Here is a 17,044-nt window from a genome sequence, read left to right as displayed (position 1 = left end):
GTTGACACTTTAATTTTCATTAAATGCATGCTATTCTTAGGATAGACAAAAAAATCTTAGCTACAAGGGCATAAAGTAACTTACACACATGTCGTAAACTTTCTGTGTCTTAATACTACAGCTGGTTTATTTCAGACCATTTATTTGGTATTACTTTAAAAAGCTCTAACTATGAACTGTTCCCTCCAGCCTTGTTACCAATCCTATAATATTGCTTCAAAAGGAAAGAAATGTTTCACCTCTTAAGATCCTTGCCCTCTCTAGTTGAATCTTTTCTAATTTTTTTTGTGTCCTTAGGGCAACTCATGCTGGTAAAATGGAAATGTAAATTATTGTGTTTGCACAGAACGAGCTGTAAAATAGTACAGCTTAACACATGTGCATGTGTTTATTATCTGGTTTTCTTGACACAACCCAGTTGCTCTATGTGTTGCCCTTAATTATTAGTGTGAAGGGATTAGGAGCCTTACATCCTGACTCACCTGATTTCTGGAACCTCTGGGGTCAGCTGTTAAAAATCAGCAGCTGAAACTCCCACAGCGAACGGACTATTTTAATTGGGGGTCTGAGTGTTTATATTTGTTGTTTCTCATGTAGTTAGAAATGAAATTTATTTTAAGTAATAGCAATGAATTCTATTAATTTTATTTGGGAATGATATAGTTTCCACACTTATATGGTTTTGCCTCTCAAAAATTAGAAACTATGGAAGGGTAATTCTAAAGCATGTTCTCAAGGTTTTTACAAACCCGTGTTTATTTAGAATCTTGAGACACTGTTCCTGACAATTCATCTGTAACCTTCACTGTAAATTTTTGTCAGCAAATCTTTCCCTAATGAATTTTCTTAAGACTAGAAAGATAAAGTATTTTAATTATCTACTAGAAAAAGTCTTATTTTTTATATTTATTTGTTTATTTTCCCTTTTGTTGCCCTTGTTTTTCATTGGTGTTTTAGTTATTGTTGTTGTTATTAATATCGCCATTGTTTGATAGGACAGTGAGAAATGAATGGAGAGAGGAGGGGAAGACAGAGGAAGAGAGAAAGATAGACACCTGCAGACCTTCACCACCTGTGAAGCGAATCCCCTGCAGGTGGGGAGTCTGGGGTTCAAACTGGGATCCTTATGCTGGTTCTTGCGCTTTGCACCATGTGCATTTAACCTTCTGCGCTACCGCCTGACTCCCGAAAAAGTCTTATTTTTACCTTACTTTTAATGTATTCTTGGAAAAAGAATGTTACCTTTTAAATTTTTTTATTATCTTTATTATTTATTGAAAAGATACAGCCAGAAATTGAGGGTGAAGGGGGGAATAAAGAGGGAGAGAGACAGAGAGACACCTGCAGCCCTGCTTCACCCTGCAGGTGGGGGCCAGAGGCTTGAACCTGGGTCCTTGCACACTGTAACATGTACGTTCAACTAGTTGTGCCACCGCCTGGCCCCAGAATATTACATTTTTAATAATTTTTAAAACTGTATTGATTTATTTGATAGGACAGCAAAAAATTGAACAGAAAGGGGTAAGTAGAGTAGGGAATAAAGAGTTACTTCCTGCAACAAGGCTTGGTCACTTGTGAAGCTTCCATCATGCAGGTGGGAGTCTGGGGACTTGAACTCAGATTCTTGTGCACTCAACTGTGTGTGCCACAGCCCAGCCCCAGAATGTTAGGTTTTTCTTAAGGTACTATTTTCTTATTTTACTATCACCATAGTTACATCAAAATTGGATGATCACACCTCCTAGCCTCCAGTTGATGTACGTTTTCATTAAAATGCAACCACATTGACTAAACAGAACACATTTTCTAATATCTTTTAGTTCAGATCAGGCCACTTTTACTGTTTTCCTTACTCTAAAGCAAGAAAACATAAAGATAGCTTTTTTACTCTGCATTTTTAAAATATCTTCATTGGGGGATTAATGGTTCGAAGTAAATACAGTTGTTGGTACATGTGTAAAATTTCTGTTTTCTGCAAGACACACTCACCCCCAGCCTAGGTCTTTCTGTACCATCAAGTAACATACCCCCCCCCATAAATACATCCCAGAGCCCTTTACTTTGGGGGCAATTTGCCAAGCCCAGCCCAAGTTCTACTTTAGGTTTTCCCTTTCTGTTTTTATGTCTCAATTTCTGTCCAGTTTTAAGACAAAAGTTAGAAGCAGAAAAGAAAATACTAACAAAGTTTGTCCTAATAAATTATAGTAGGCTATTCGATATAACAGTTGCTATGCCATGTGGAAACAATAGGAAATAACAATGTTCGTGATATGACAGAAGCATGCCAACTGACTCGTGAGTTTGAAAGAAATGGCCCTATTTGAGTCCAGATTCTGTTGTCACAAGACCTTTACCATATTAACAATTGTGACTAAAGAGTCCTACTAATTAAAATATTAGTGATGGTAACAACATCAGTCATAAATTGAGCGATATCGGTGTAACATGCACTCAGGATGGGCAACTGAATAGCAAGTTGTAGATCACTTTCTTTCTCTGATGGCTACCTAATTCATCTCTGCTGAGTTATTCAAAATAGAAAAAATAGAGATTAAAATGCTCATTTTCTTTTCTTTTTTTTAATTTTATTTATTTATTTTCCCTTTTGTTGCCCTTGTCTTTTTTTTTTATTATTGTTGTTGTAGTTATTATTGTTGTTGTTATTGATGTGGTTGTTATTGGATAGGACAGAGAGAAATAGAGAGAGGAGGGGAAGACAGAGAGGGGGAGAGAAAGACAGATACCTGCAGACCTGCTTCACCGCCTGTGAAGCGACTCCCCTGCAGGTGGGGAGCCGGGGGCTCGAACCCGGATCCTTACGCTGGTCCTTGCGCTTTGCTCCACCTGTGCTTAACCCACTGCGCTACCACCCGACTCCCCTAAAATGCTCATTTTAAAAGTTATCCAGAGTTTTCCCAAAGGAAGATCAAAGGTCTTGATAGTCCCCATTTCTGTGACTGTTGATTTGCTGGATACTGTTATCTCTCCAATTATCCATGTTCTGCCCCAGGGAAGAGATGAGATGCCATTTTTTTTTTAAATCTGGTATCAGTATCAGCACGAGGAAGAAGCAGGAGTAGCATCAAGCTTTTATCTCTGTTTTCCATTCACTACCTCAGCATTGCAGTCTGACTCTTGTTTCAAGTTATCAAACGGAGTGACTAAGAAAAATAATTATTCTGGATTCTTTTATAATATGTTTGAATTTGTGCCTACATTTCTTTTCTCAAACTCTCTGTGGAAACTTCAAAGGAAACCAAATTATATGGTGGTGTAAATGCAACATTCCTAAAAGTGTCTTGTGCATTCACAAACTCATAATTTCTTATCTCAGATTTTCAAATCTTATATTTATTGACCTAATGTGCACTGGCAAATTGTTGTCAGATTCCTTTCCATGCATATTTCCTACAGACTAAAAAATCAATTCAAAGAAATCTGTGGCCATAGATAGAATAAGTTGTAATTTTGTTATAAGATACATCCATTTAAATAACTTGGAGCAGATAATATATAATTGAATTTGCTGGGCTGGGTAAATAGCATAGTGGTAATGCAAAATCCTTTTATAGCTGAGGCTTGAAGTGTCTGGTTCAGTCCCTAGCACCATCATAAATCAGAAGTGAGAATTGCTTTGGTAAAGAGAAAAATATATTTTTGTTTTTTTAGGATAAAATTTTTCTTCATTAATTCAGTATACTAAATGAAAATGTATATCAACAGTAATAATCAATATCCTGTGTTAAAGCAATATCACTAATATTTTAACTAATATTGCCAAAATCAAAAACTAAGTGTGAGGAGGAATGAGGCCTGTATATTGGATAGAGACCAACTAGATGCTAAAAGGTGGATTTCTAATATTGAGCATTTGAAACCTATAAAACATAATTAAATAAGCAAATATTACTTCAATAATATATTTAAGTGAAAAAATTCAAAATAATCCACAAATATAAGATAAAAACCATACTCTATGAAAGCATATATAAAACATAAGCTGTGGTTCATTTTAATCTTAAGGTGTTTTTATACATTTTAACATATATTTGACATTATCGTTGTTGTTGTTGTTGTTGTTATTATTATTATTATTATCCAGAGTACTGCTCAATTCTGCCTGATGAGGGTATGGGGTATAGGATCTCAGGCGTGAGATTCTTACTGCATAACAATTATGCTATTGCTCTTTCTCCTAGAATCCCTTTTTTAAATTTAGTTTTCCTTCCTAATAAAGTTAATTTATAGAACATTCTGAATTGTTTGAGTCATTTTTTTCAATTCACAAGAATCTCATTAACATTAAATTTAATTTGAAACATTCTCTTTTGTGCTTTTTCTGTGTTACTTTAATTACAGACCAGCTTGAAACAGTATAATTTCACAGTTACCTTAGTATTTATTTTATGATCATGATTTTTATATTTTTGAACTATGAAAATTATTTATTTTTGAAATTTAATTGCCTAGTTCTGTTGTTGAACTTATAGGGAATATTTACATTACCATTGACTATATTGAAAAGCAACATAAAATTTCAGCCATGTTTTATTTTATGTATTTGCTATTTTTATATTGGATAGGGACAGAGAGAAATTCAAAGGGAAGGGGGAATTAGAGAGGTAGAGAGATGGGAGGAACACCTGCAGCACTGTTTCACCATTCATGAATTAGTCCCCTGGAAGAGGGGACTGTTGGTTTGAGCCTGGGTTCTTTTGCAAAATAACGTGTGGGAGCAATCAGGTGCACTACCATATAGAGTCCTCCAGTTATATGCATGTGTGTATACTGTGCCTATATATAGATATATACACACACACACACATACACTCATACACTCACAGCTTAATGTAGATCTCTGTCTGCCATGGGAGATTAGGATTGAGACTGTTAATAAAGGGCTAACAGTGTCATAAAGAAGGAAGCTGAACCTGAACCTCCTTCCCAATTCCAGAGGAAGTCAAACATTGTTACATTGGCTTTTGCAAATAGAGGGGGAAAACCATGGCCATTAAGAGAGAAATTCCTGAGGGTCAGGCTGTAGTGCAGCAGGTTGAGCACACATGGCACAAAACTCAACCTGTTTAAGGATCCGGGCTGCAGCCCCCAGCTCCCCACCTGCTGGGGGTTGCTTCACAAGCGGTGAGAAGCAGGTCTGCAGGTGTCTTTCTCTCTCCATCTCTGTCATCCTCTCCTTACCACATTTCTCTCTGTCCTATCCGGCAACAACAACATCAATAACAGCAGTAATAATAACCACAACAATGATAAAAACAACAAGGGCAACAAAAAAGGAAAATAAATAAATAAAATATGCTTTCATCTGGGTATTTATAAAACAAAGAAAGAAATTCCTTACTTCAGTTTAACTTTCTCCCTGCCAAAGAAAGGAGTTTTGGGGGCCAGGCAGTAGCTCACCACATTAAGCGCACATAGTTCGAAGCTCAAGGACAGGCGGATGGATCCTGGTTCGAACCCCAGGCTCCCCACCTGCAGGGGAGTAGTTTCACAAGCGGTGAAGCAAGTCTGCAGGTGTCTTTCTCTCTCCCTCGCTATCTTCCCTTCTTCTTTCTATTTCTCTCTGTCCTACCCAAGAACAATAGCAACAATAATAGCAACAATGGGGAAAAAGTAGGCTGCCAGGAATGCAGGCATGGAGCCCCAGTGATAACGCTGGAAGTAAAAGAAAATAGGAAGGAAGGGAGGGAGGGAGGGAGAGAGAGAGAGAAGGAGGGAAGAAGAGAGAGAGAGAGAGGGAGGGAAGGAGAGAGAGAGAGGGAGAAAGGAAGGAAGGAAGGAAGGAAAGAAGGAAAAAAAGAAGGAAGAGAAAAGGAAAAAGAAAAAAGAAAAGAAAGTGAGGCACCTGGGTGAGTGCACATGTTACAATGTGCAAGGATCCAGGTTCAAGATATCGTCCCCACCTGCAGGGGAAAGCTTTCCAAGTGGTAAAGCAGTGTTTAGGTGTCTCTCTGTCTCTGTCTCCCTCTCTATCACCCCCTTCCCTCTCGATTTCTGCCCAAAAGACAAATAAAAAAGAGCATTTGAACAAGGAAAAGTGAGGGAAGAATTGAAAAGTGAGGAACTAGAGTTTAAAGCACCAGAGGTGTCTAGGAACTGTAGACTTGTAGCTTCCTTAACCAAAGCTTCTCCATTTCTCCGAAAAAAGGGGAATGGTTTTAATAATTTTTTCATTTCAAATAGACAAGGTCAGCATGGCATTGGGAATTGACAGGTGAATTCCTGTTGTTATACCTTTATCTTCTAAATTGAGTTTTCATAAAAGTATCCATTAATAGGCAAATACTGAAAGTTAAATTCAGTCCAGTTCATCAATATCAGAATACTTTCCTCTACCCAGAATCATTTTATGTAGTTCAGTTTCAGGAAGATATGCCATCTTGTACTTTTTAATTCATTCTATATTTACAGTAGGTATACACCCAATGAAAATATTTCAAAAACTTAATTTTTTGTAACATAATGCATTGGAATAGATATTTTGGTACCTTTCTATTTATAGAATCATAATGTGTAACTATGTTATAGGGTCCATAACTACCACTACTGGTATTTATTACTGGCCCTATTCAATATTGAACTATCAGAGTCTCTTGAATGTCTTATTTTCCTTTTAGTATATTTTCAGGAAAAAAATGTCACAGTAGTCATTCTTTGTATTTCCTTATGGGCAATTTAAGTCTCTTATTTATTCTATGTAATCCAACCTCTTAGTTTGTCAGTTTCTGTGATATCAAACAATAAAGATAGTAGCACTTTTTAGGTATTAGGGTCACTTTTTTAAAGTCAGGTATGTCATTTTTAAAATAATGCACTAAAGTTTCTATGAATCTATCCATAATAAAGCTTTTTTCCCTTCTCTTAAACAGTAAAGCTTCCAGGTCTCAGGACATATGTTGACCCACATACATATGAAGATCCTACCCAAGCAGTTCACGAGTTCGCTAAGGAACTGGATGCAACCAACATCTCCATTGATAAAGTGGTTGGAGCAGGTAATTGCCATGGTAATCCCACTGACAACCTAATATACTGATGACAAGTTCCCAACTATGAATAAAAACCATGACTGAATCACTCATGTTTTATAGTCCAAGTATTTTTTTTCTATGAAAAGGGACATTTTCTGATTTGGCGATCAAAGGCAAGCAGTAAAGTAATGGTAATACTTAATGGATTGTAATGATTTCAAAGGTTTCAGACATAGACTCACAAACCATAGCCAACTTTTCACTTATTGAACTTCAGATACTGCAGCAACAACTCAGTCTTCTCCTGGTTACACTGATCATGTGTCACAAAGCTTATATGGCCAAATAGAGTAGCGTGTATGTCTTACTTTAAATGTGTCTTACTTTAAATGAGCCCACTTATTAAAAATGTCTATTTTTAGATCATAGTAATTTTAGAACCCTCTTTAGAAATAAAAATAAATAACCACAGTTTCTACAAATTCCATTCCAACAATTTTGTATAGAAAGCTTAAATCACATGAAATGCTTAATTTTAATGTAACTCTATGAGTATAAATGTATTGTATTGAAGCATTTTGTATACAGACATCTCATTAGTCACAATGTACTTAATCGGAAGTTGACTAGAAAACACCTAGGGGATTATTAGCATTGGTTTCATATTTCCAGTAAAATCATAGACACTTAAAACGTAGAGTTTGTATACTTCCATGTGAATATAATAGTAATTACATTATATATATAGCATGCATTTGAAAATCACTCTTACTCAAAAAATAAAACATAATTAATGACTTTACATCATATCCTACTTCAGTATTTTCTTTAAATCAAACAGGAACTTGTCATGTTGACTTAGGAAATAGAGGTTTTGAGAAATTGACTCATTTAAATATGAATAACATATCAGAGCACATTTTCTGCAAGTTCTACATTCATATCTGCTGCATCTTTACATACATGTTCTCATAATTCACTCTGTGCCATTTCCTATACACAAAGCAGTAATTAAAATTCAAGCTCTACTTACTGTTTAAGTAGGGCAATCTGAGAAATTCTTATTTAATAAGTCAAATAATAATTTACTAAATTTTCTCACATCACTGCCTTAATACCTAATCTTTGTGAAATTCACATAGGTAATATTAAAATATGAAACTGGTAATTCCTTACATGTGAGAATAAATAATTCATATTGCCACAGTTTAAGACTATTATTAAGATATATTTAGGTCAATCCTCTTAAACATATATATTGAGTACTCTTGTTCTTTTATAAATATTTATTTATGTATATTTATTTATTTATTTTGGATAGAGGACAGAGAGAAATTTAGAGGGTTGGGAAAAGTAGAGAATGAGAAAGAGAGAAAGAGAGAAAGATCCACAGAATTTCCCGACATCTTGTGATATTTGCCTCCTGTAGGTGGTGGGATGGGGGCTTGAACTCAGTTCCTCACCCAGGTGAGCCACCACATAGACTCAATTACCCTTCTTTGTCCATTTCTTTATGAACTACTCCACGGTGCAGAACCTTTTTTTCCATACTAGTTTTGATGTTACCCACACTAGTGCCTTTTTAATTTAATTTATTTTTTATTATGACATAGAATACTTGATAATGAGTACAGCACCACCTGGCCCCTAAGACAGAATTGACTATTTTTAGGCACACTAACATGAAAATAGGTATGAGTGGCACTTGGACAGTATTCTATGGACTGAGTGTGGTGTATCGCACCAAAGCAAAGGGCTGTAAAGAAAGAGAGAAAGGGATGGGATGGGACGGACACTAGAGTCCTGGTGCAATGTGTTAGAAAAGGACCCTAGTTTGGGGGAGAGTGTCTTGAAGTCACTTATCTTGGGAAGATGAAAAGTTGTGCTGATTTATCACGAATGTACAGGAAGTCATTAACCCTGCAATAAAGTGGAAAAAATTAACTGATGAATGAGATATATAGAAGGATTTGTTATAATAAAAAACTTAATAATCCCAGTTGTTTGTTAAAGATCAGAACATTCTCATGTCTCCCCCCCCCCTCTCAAAATAGACATTTCTCCATTTCCAGGGGTTTGCAGCAAACATTCATATTTGCCTTGTTGTGGCAATAAAACAGAACCACTTAGTTCATGTTGCTCCAGTCCTCTAGGAAATTTTAAATCAATTCAATTGGTTCATTTAAAAGCCAGCTGCATTCCAAGTTCAACAAATTCTGAATTAATTACTCATTTGGACAACTTTTATATTGAAAACACTGAATCTAATAAAATATTTCTAAGGTAGTTTTTTAGATAAGATGTGTTTTTATTTGATATATATTTGATATTTATTTTGACTTTATTGTTTTCTCTTTACAGACACTAAAATACTTTACAAGTAATACATTAAGAATGATACACATCAGCACATTTATAAAATGAATTAATAATAAATTATTTTTCTGGGAGTCAGGCGGTAGTGCAACAGGTTAAGTTCACGTGGCGCAAAGCACAAGGACCGGCATAAAGATGCTGGTTCGAGCCCCCGCTCCCCACCTACAGGGGAGTCACTTCACAAGTGGTGAAGCAGGTCTGCGGGTGTCTATCTATCTCTCCCCATCTCTGTCTTCCCCTCCTCTCATGATTTCTCTCTGTCCTATCCAACAACAATGACATCAATAATAACTACAATAATAAAACAAAGGAAACAAAAAGGAATAAATAAATAAATAAATAAAATTATTTTTCTAACATGTATATAGAGAGAGGGAGGAAGAGGCACAGACAGACAGATATATAGAATCAATCCGTATCTGTTACCTTGTGAGAACAACTATAGTTTCCAATGGAATGGATGGGGACACAGAACTCTGGTAGTGGGAACCATATAGAATTATACCTCTATTATCTTACAATATTAAATCACTGATAAAAAATAAACTATTTTTCTCTTTTTCAGAGAGTCCTGAGAGTAGATAGCCAAATTAACCCACTCAGTAAAACCTGGACAGCAGAAACATTTGAAGTGTAACCTAGTCTTTAACCCATACTATCTATTCTAGTAGTTACGTTGAAACACTTGCTGTGAAAACAGGTAGTGGTGAAATACAGCACAGACTTAGCTTTCAGAATGCCTCCTGTTCTTCCACACTGCCTTTTATACAGTGAGGTACTTCAAAATATATGAGATTTCTCCAAAATCCCCTCTTCTTCTGAGGGTATGGATGTCAGGGGATGTTTGGGGTAGGGATCTCAGATTACCCTCTTCCAAAATAATTTAGAGGCCTACAAAGTAAATCTTTAAGTCAAAGTTATGTACATTTTGAGTGGAATTATTGAAAGGAAAGTGAGAGACAGGCTGCGAGTATGGATCAACCTGCCAACGCCCATGTTTAGCAGGGAAGCAATAACAGAAGCCAGACCTTCCACCTTCTGCACCCCACAATGACCTTGGGTGCGTACTCCCAGAGGGACAAAGAATAGGAAAGCTATCAGGGGAGGAGATGGGATACAGAGTTCTGGTGATGGGAATTGTGTGGAGTTGTACCCCTCCTATCCTATGGTTTTTGTCAGTGTTTCCTTTTTATAAATAAAAAAAAGAGTAGCTCTCTCTTAATCATTCTTTAAAGTGACTTTCATTACATATTGCTGTTGCTCTTCTACACCCTTTTTAAAATTTTTTCTTTTATAAATTTATTTGTTTATTTATTCCCTTTTGTTGCCCTTGTCTTCAACACTCTTAACAGGTGAATTTGGAGAAGTATGTAGTGGTCGCTTGAAGCTTCCTTCAAAGAAAGAGATATCAGTGGCCATAAAGACTTTGAAAGTGGGTTACACAGACAAACAGAGGAGAGACTTCCTGGGAGAAGCCAGCATTATGGGACAATTTGATCATCCTAATATCATTCGATTAGAAGGAGTTGTTACTAAAAGTAAGTAAAAATCATAAGTCTGATTGTTGTTTATGTTGAGTAGAGTTTTAAGCCCAAACTTAACAATTTTATTTTTTTAATCCTAACAAAAAAACATTTAAGAATTGATATACCATCCTTTAAGGGCAAAGTAACGATATCTAGCCATCTACTCTTTATCTACTCCATACCTTTAAAAATTAGAATCTAGACATGAAACTCTATTAAGTTGTGTTGAGAAAAGATTTTTTTTAATTTCTTTTTTGGAGGATTGATGGTTTACAGTTGATAGTAAAATATAATAGTTTGTATGTGGATACCATTTCCCAGTTTTGCACATAACAATTCAACCCCCACTAGGTCCTCCTCTGCCATCATGTTCCAGGACCTGAACTCTCCCCCTCACCCCAGCATCTTTTTCTTTGGTACAATACACCAAGATAAAAGATATTTTTTTAAATAGCATTGTAGAGAATTCTGTTAGTTAAAGCACCAAGGAAAAATAATAACGTGACTTTGACAGAAACCACTGGAACTCCCACTTAGCTGCCCTTTCTTTTATTGTTCACTAGTTTCATTTAAAACTCTAAGTTTTGACCTCTCTGACTGAAAAGCAATATGGGACTTTGGGGACTATTTCTCAGCTATAAAGTTTGGGACCACGGTAGACCAAATTCCTTTCCTTGAATCTCTGTGGATTTCAGCTAGTTCTGATCTAGCGTCCCAGCTGGATTCTTGACTGGTCTGGGGAAACTCTGGCTTACAGCTTATGATAGAGATCTGAACTTATTTTTGTGATAGTTTCTCCAGTCAGGCACAGAAGGAATCCTGTGAGGCAGATATGTGATTTTTGGCTCTAATCCCAATGAAAATCTCTTGAGAATGCTCTGAGATTTTTTTTTTCTTCTTTTTTGTTTTAAGATTTTGGAGCACAGGATGATGAGTAAGCCAAATTGGCAGCAGAGTCCTTGGGGTGAGAGACAACATGTGGCAGGGAATTTGCCATACTTTAGGGGCTAATTCGTGCACCACATTTACATATTCTATGATTACCAGCAGACATTCACGTTATTTTTTTTAATATATTTTTCAGCATTGCATAGAGTACTTTTTGTGGTCCCAGAGGTGGTGCAGTGATAAGGCTTTGGACTCTCAAGCATGAGGTCCTGACTTCGATCCCAGGCAGCACATGTGCCAGAGTGATGTCTGGTTCTTTCTTTCTCCTCCTATCTTCTCATGAATAAATAAGTAAAATCTTTTTTTTAAAAAAAAAAAAGAGTACATTTCAAGTGACACACCCCTATTTTCATTTTAGTGTGACTAAAAAGGGAATTCCTTTGTCATACTGCATGGCATAATTGAAATACGTTTGATTTCCTCTAGAGTTTTCATAAATAATAAGTGGGACTAAGAATTTAACAATGTAAATACAAACCTACCCATGCACTGTAATCACTTATTGTCTTATGAGAAGCACATTTAATTTTTTTATTTATTTATTTTTATTCATGAAAAAAGATAGGAGGAGCGAGAGAAAGAACCAGACATCCCTCTGGTATACTTGCTGCCAGGGATTGAACTTGGGACCTCGTGCTTGAGCGTCCAGTGCTTTATACACTGTGCCACCTCCTGGACCACTAAGAAACATTTATTTTTCTTTAAACTGAAAAAATTGACCATACTTGTAATGGCACTGAAATATTTCCTAATTTTGAAACATTAAATGTTTAGTATAAATTTTAAATATTATTTTAATAATAAAATACTGTTAGTAGTTGAGAAAAAGGATGAGTCCTTTTTTCCTTTGAGATAAGATCATAATAGAGAATTATGGAGATGTATTACTGGGATTTAAAAAATTGTCCTTTAAATGTTCCCTATTGAGAAAGATAGCCATTTGTAACTAGATAGCCATTCATCTTTAATTGTAAATGTTTTCTTCACATATTGTGGACATCATTTGACTTCTTTCAGTACCCTGTGAATTATCTATGCAAATTCACTTTTCATGTAAGGAAGAAATAACTAAGTAGGAAACAACTTGTCTAATCAACACATTCTAGAAATAGGATTTAGTCTATTCCTTTCATCTCTGTCCTCTACTGTAAATAAAAAAAAAAATGTGTTGATCTTTTTCATTCTATTTGTTGTTTTATATGTTTTTTCTTCTTCTTCTTCTTCTTTTTTTTTTTAACCAGAGCACTGTTCAACTCTGACTTATGGTGGTGTGGGGGATTGAACCTGGGACTTTGGAACCTCAGGCATGAGAGTCTGTTTGCATAACCATTATGCTATCTACCTTCTGCCCACTTCATATGTTATTTTTATCAGCCATAATACTTTAATTATAACAGGGAATCCCTCAAGCCAAGACTTTTTTTTTAACTTAATTTAATGCCTAAAGTAAAATGTAAATTTACAAATAAGACAAGACTCATTGATACTTGGTAATCAGTGGCTAAAATATAATTTATATCACAATAGAAAGTGAATCTGCTAATGTTTAGGGATAAAAACTGAGTGGTTAATGAAGAAAAGAATAGTGAGTTGAGACTGTGGAGATATCACAGACTATGAGAGCACCAGAGTCCCATGCCTGAGACTCAGAAGATCAATAGTTACGAGGCAAAGCTAAGAACCATTTACTGCTAGAGCTGAACAGTGCCCTGGCCTTTCTATTCACTTTCTTCCTCTCATCAGATGTCTGAGAATTATCATCAAATTTCTCTAACATTAACAATGAGGGGGAAAAGTCGGATAACTGTGATTGTCAAGGTAAATATTAAGATTAAATATAAATTTACTGATAGGCTAGCATATTTATTAGATATAACTTGATTTCTTTGTTCCCAGTGTTATGAATTATTAAAGCGTATTTTGCTTTTCTGATTGTTTCCTATAAATTCATTTACTAAACTATAAGTAATATTCAACCATTATTACTGTGTTGTGTTTTCTTCAGAAAAAGAAAACTAAATACTTAAATAAATATGAGATAATCATCTGGAAAATATATTCAGGAAATAAGACTAAAAACTAAAATGCAGGAAACATTTAAGAAAAAAATAAAATCTTCTTATTTGTGTGTTTTGTTGCCACCAGGGCTAGTGCTGGGGCTTGGTGCCAGCATATGATTCCACCACTCCCAGAGGCCATTTTATCCTTTTTCTTTCTAATTTTTGTTATATGGAACTGAGAGAAATTAAGAAAGGATGGGGAGATAGAAAGAGTAAAGCTAGACACCTATAGACCTGCTTCACAGCTTGTGAACCAGACCCCATGCAGCTGGTGAACATGGGCTTGAGCTTGGGTCCTTGCATTTGGTGATATGTATGCTGAACTAAATGCACCACCACCCAACCCTCAGAAAAAAATAATAAAATTAAAATAAATATTTTTTTCAAGTTTGAGTTTAACATTCTAATATGAGTTACAACTGCTTTATTCTTAAAGGTGAAAATTATAAATTTGGCATGTTTCCCTGTTCAAATAAATCATGAAAGAAGCTGCCAAAACAAGCTAGATCAGTCCCAATCACAGCTCATCTAGTGGATACATAACCATGTAACCAGTGCCAAACAGATATTTGAAGTTTAGTGTTAACTTAATGCTATGCTTAAAGTTCTAACTCTAGTACTTTGCAATAGTTAAATAGAAATAAAACTGTCGTCCTGCTAGGCGATGGAGCACCTGGTTGAGTGTACAAATTACCCTGCACAAGGACCCAGGTTCAAGCCCTCACCACCAGAGGAGAATCTTCAGAAGCACTGGGGTAGTATTGTAGGTCTTTTACTCTCAATCTCTCTCTCTCTCTCTCTCTCTCTCTCTCTCTCTCTCTCTCTCTCTCTCTTTCTCTCCCTCTCTCCCTCCCTTTCTCTTTATTTTTCTCTCCATTTCTCTTTTTTAAAATTAATTTTATTTTATTATCTTTATTTTTTGGATAGAGATAGCCAGAAATCTAGATGGAAGGATAGAAATGGATAGATTGATGATAGATAGATAGATAGATAGATAGATAGATAGATAGATAGATAGATAGACAGATAGACAGACGGACAGACAGGTAGACAGACCTGCAACACTGCTTCACCACTGGTAAAGCTTTCCCCTGCAGGTGGAGACTGTGGCCTCAAATCTGGGTCCCTGAACACTGTAAGATGTGTGCTCAACCAGCTGCGCCACCATCCAGCCCCTCTCTCTCTCTGTTTCTCCTCCCTCTATCTCCCTTTCTATTTCTATTTATAAGAAAAGAAAATACAAAATAAAATGAGCAACCACTGGATATGTTAGAGTCACCAGGCCCCACCAGTAACCCAGGTGGATGAATATATATATCCATGTATATATGTCTTAATAAGACAATTTTGTCACTGGAATTTATTGAATCCACTATTGTTTTTTGTTTTTTGAGACAATATGACTATTGGAACAATATACCAGTCAAGTTCAGGAATGCATGCAAAAAAAGTGATACAGAACTTATAATTTATGAACTAGTTTTGTGAACATCAAGGCTTTATCATTTTAGTGTGAAACAAGGAACATACCACAGAATTTAGGTTTCCTCCTGTGTCAAGACACAGCCAGGCTGGAAGATGAGTCAAATAGTAGGTACACAATCCTGTGCACTATCTTGTCAGCCTTCAAATTGTTTTTAAAAGAATAAATCTAGTTTATCTGTATATGAATTAAGAAATAAGAGTGTGGGAATTCAACTCTAACTCAACCTCCTGGTTCTTAGAACTCAAGCAAATCAAGCCACTCACTAAGACTCACTTATAACATGAAGTTAGCTCTGGGGCTCAGGAAACAGTATAATTACTATGAAAAGACTTTCATGCCTGTGGCTCCAAATGACAGGTTAAGTTTCCATCAACATTGTGAAGCAGAGCTGAGCAATGCTCTGGTGTCATCCCTTCTCTCTTTCATTAATAAATAAATAACATATTAAAGGTAAAACAATATCTGAAAAAAAGAATACTTTAATGTTTACAGGTGCATTTAAAAAGATTCTATTTAAGCGTTCCCCGCATAGGAATAGAAAGAAATCAATAGAGAAGGGGAAGACAGAGAGGGAGAAAGAGGGGGATGGGTGGTAGCGCACCTGCTTAAGTGAACACTGGTTCAAACCCTCAGCTTCCCACCTGTAGGGACAGTTGCTTCACAAGCAGTGAAGCAGATCTGCAGGTATCTATTTTTCTCTCCCCCTCTTTATCTCCCCTTCAGGACTATTCAATAAAGTGGAAAAAAAGTGAACTTCAGGAGCAGTGGATTGGTAGTGCAGTCACTGAGCCCCAACAATAACCCTGGAGGCAAGAGAGAGAGAGAGAGAGAGAGAGGAGCACTGCTTCACCACTTAAACCTGGGTCCTTGAGCATGGTAATGTGTTCAATTGTGTGCACAACTATCTAGCCCTCAGATACTTCAAAAAGGAATACATGGGACCCTGCACATGATGCAGTTGATAAACTTCTAGACTGTCAAGCAAGAGATCCTAAGATAAACCACCATATTCTCTTGTGCCAAAGTGATGTTCTGGTTCTTATGCTGTATCTCTCTTTAAAAAGAAGTATTTTTTAAAGAATACATTTCAATATTAATTATTTGTTAAGTAGAATAAAGTTATGCAAATCTAAGTTACCACTTCTGGTTGAGTTTGAAGATTTTCACAGTTAATCTGGAAGTGCTTTGAAATTTACATTATTCAGAAAACATTTTTAGTTCAATTATTGCGCTTTCATTCACCTGAAAAAAAGCCATAAACAATAGTGATGGCAAGTCTTGAGCATGATGATCTTAAACAAGAGAAGGTGAGAGAGTCTCTGATCTTCAAAGTAGCAGAAATCTGAGGAGGGAAGGGGGCAGAGTCTGACAGGAATTAGTTCTAACATGTGGTATCAATTGTAGTTGAAGTTCAAAAAGATGGAAATTGTTTATAGCAACTGCTCGGCAATTCTGCCATCACTACATTAGTGAAATGATATACAGATATGAAGATCTCCCATTGCTCACATTTGAACAAGTGAAATTGCAAGAACTAATACCAGAAGACATTAATGCAGGCTTGTGAAGAGATTCCATTCTGATATTTTTCTAAACAGTAATTCAATTTAACTGTAACCTTGAACTATTGAATTTCATGGAAAGAGCAGTGAGATCATT

At 35.9% G+C, this 17,044-nt stretch overlaps 1 protein-coding gene across 3 annotated transcripts in view; it reads left to right on the top strand.

Annotated features, from left to right (window-relative positions):
• The window catches only part of EPHA3 (EPH receptor A3), a 323,878-nt gene that overhangs the window by 264,542 nt on the left and 42,292 nt on the right, over window positions 1-17,044 (top strand). For all 3 annotated transcript variants that reach the window (XM_007536015.2, XM_060172106.1, XM_060172107.1), the window contains 2 exons: window positions 6,888-7,013; window positions 10,718-10,903. In XM_007536015.2, coding sequence (XP_007536077.1) covers window positions 6,888-7,013; window positions 10,718-10,903 — 312 coding nt within the window. The remainder of the gene's footprint in view (window positions 1-6,887; window positions 7,014-10,717; window positions 10,904-17,044) is intronic.

Source organism: Erinaceus europaeus, chromosome 14, assembly GCF_950295315.1.
Source record: "Erinaceus europaeus chromosome 14, mEriEur2.1, whole genome shotgun sequence".
NCBI classification, from domain to species: domain Eukaryota; kingdom Metazoa; phylum Chordata; class Mammalia; order Eulipotyphla; family Erinaceidae; genus Erinaceus; species Erinaceus europaeus.
Note: the sequence above shows the minus strand (reverse complement) of the source record. Positions and strands in the feature narration are given on the sequence as shown.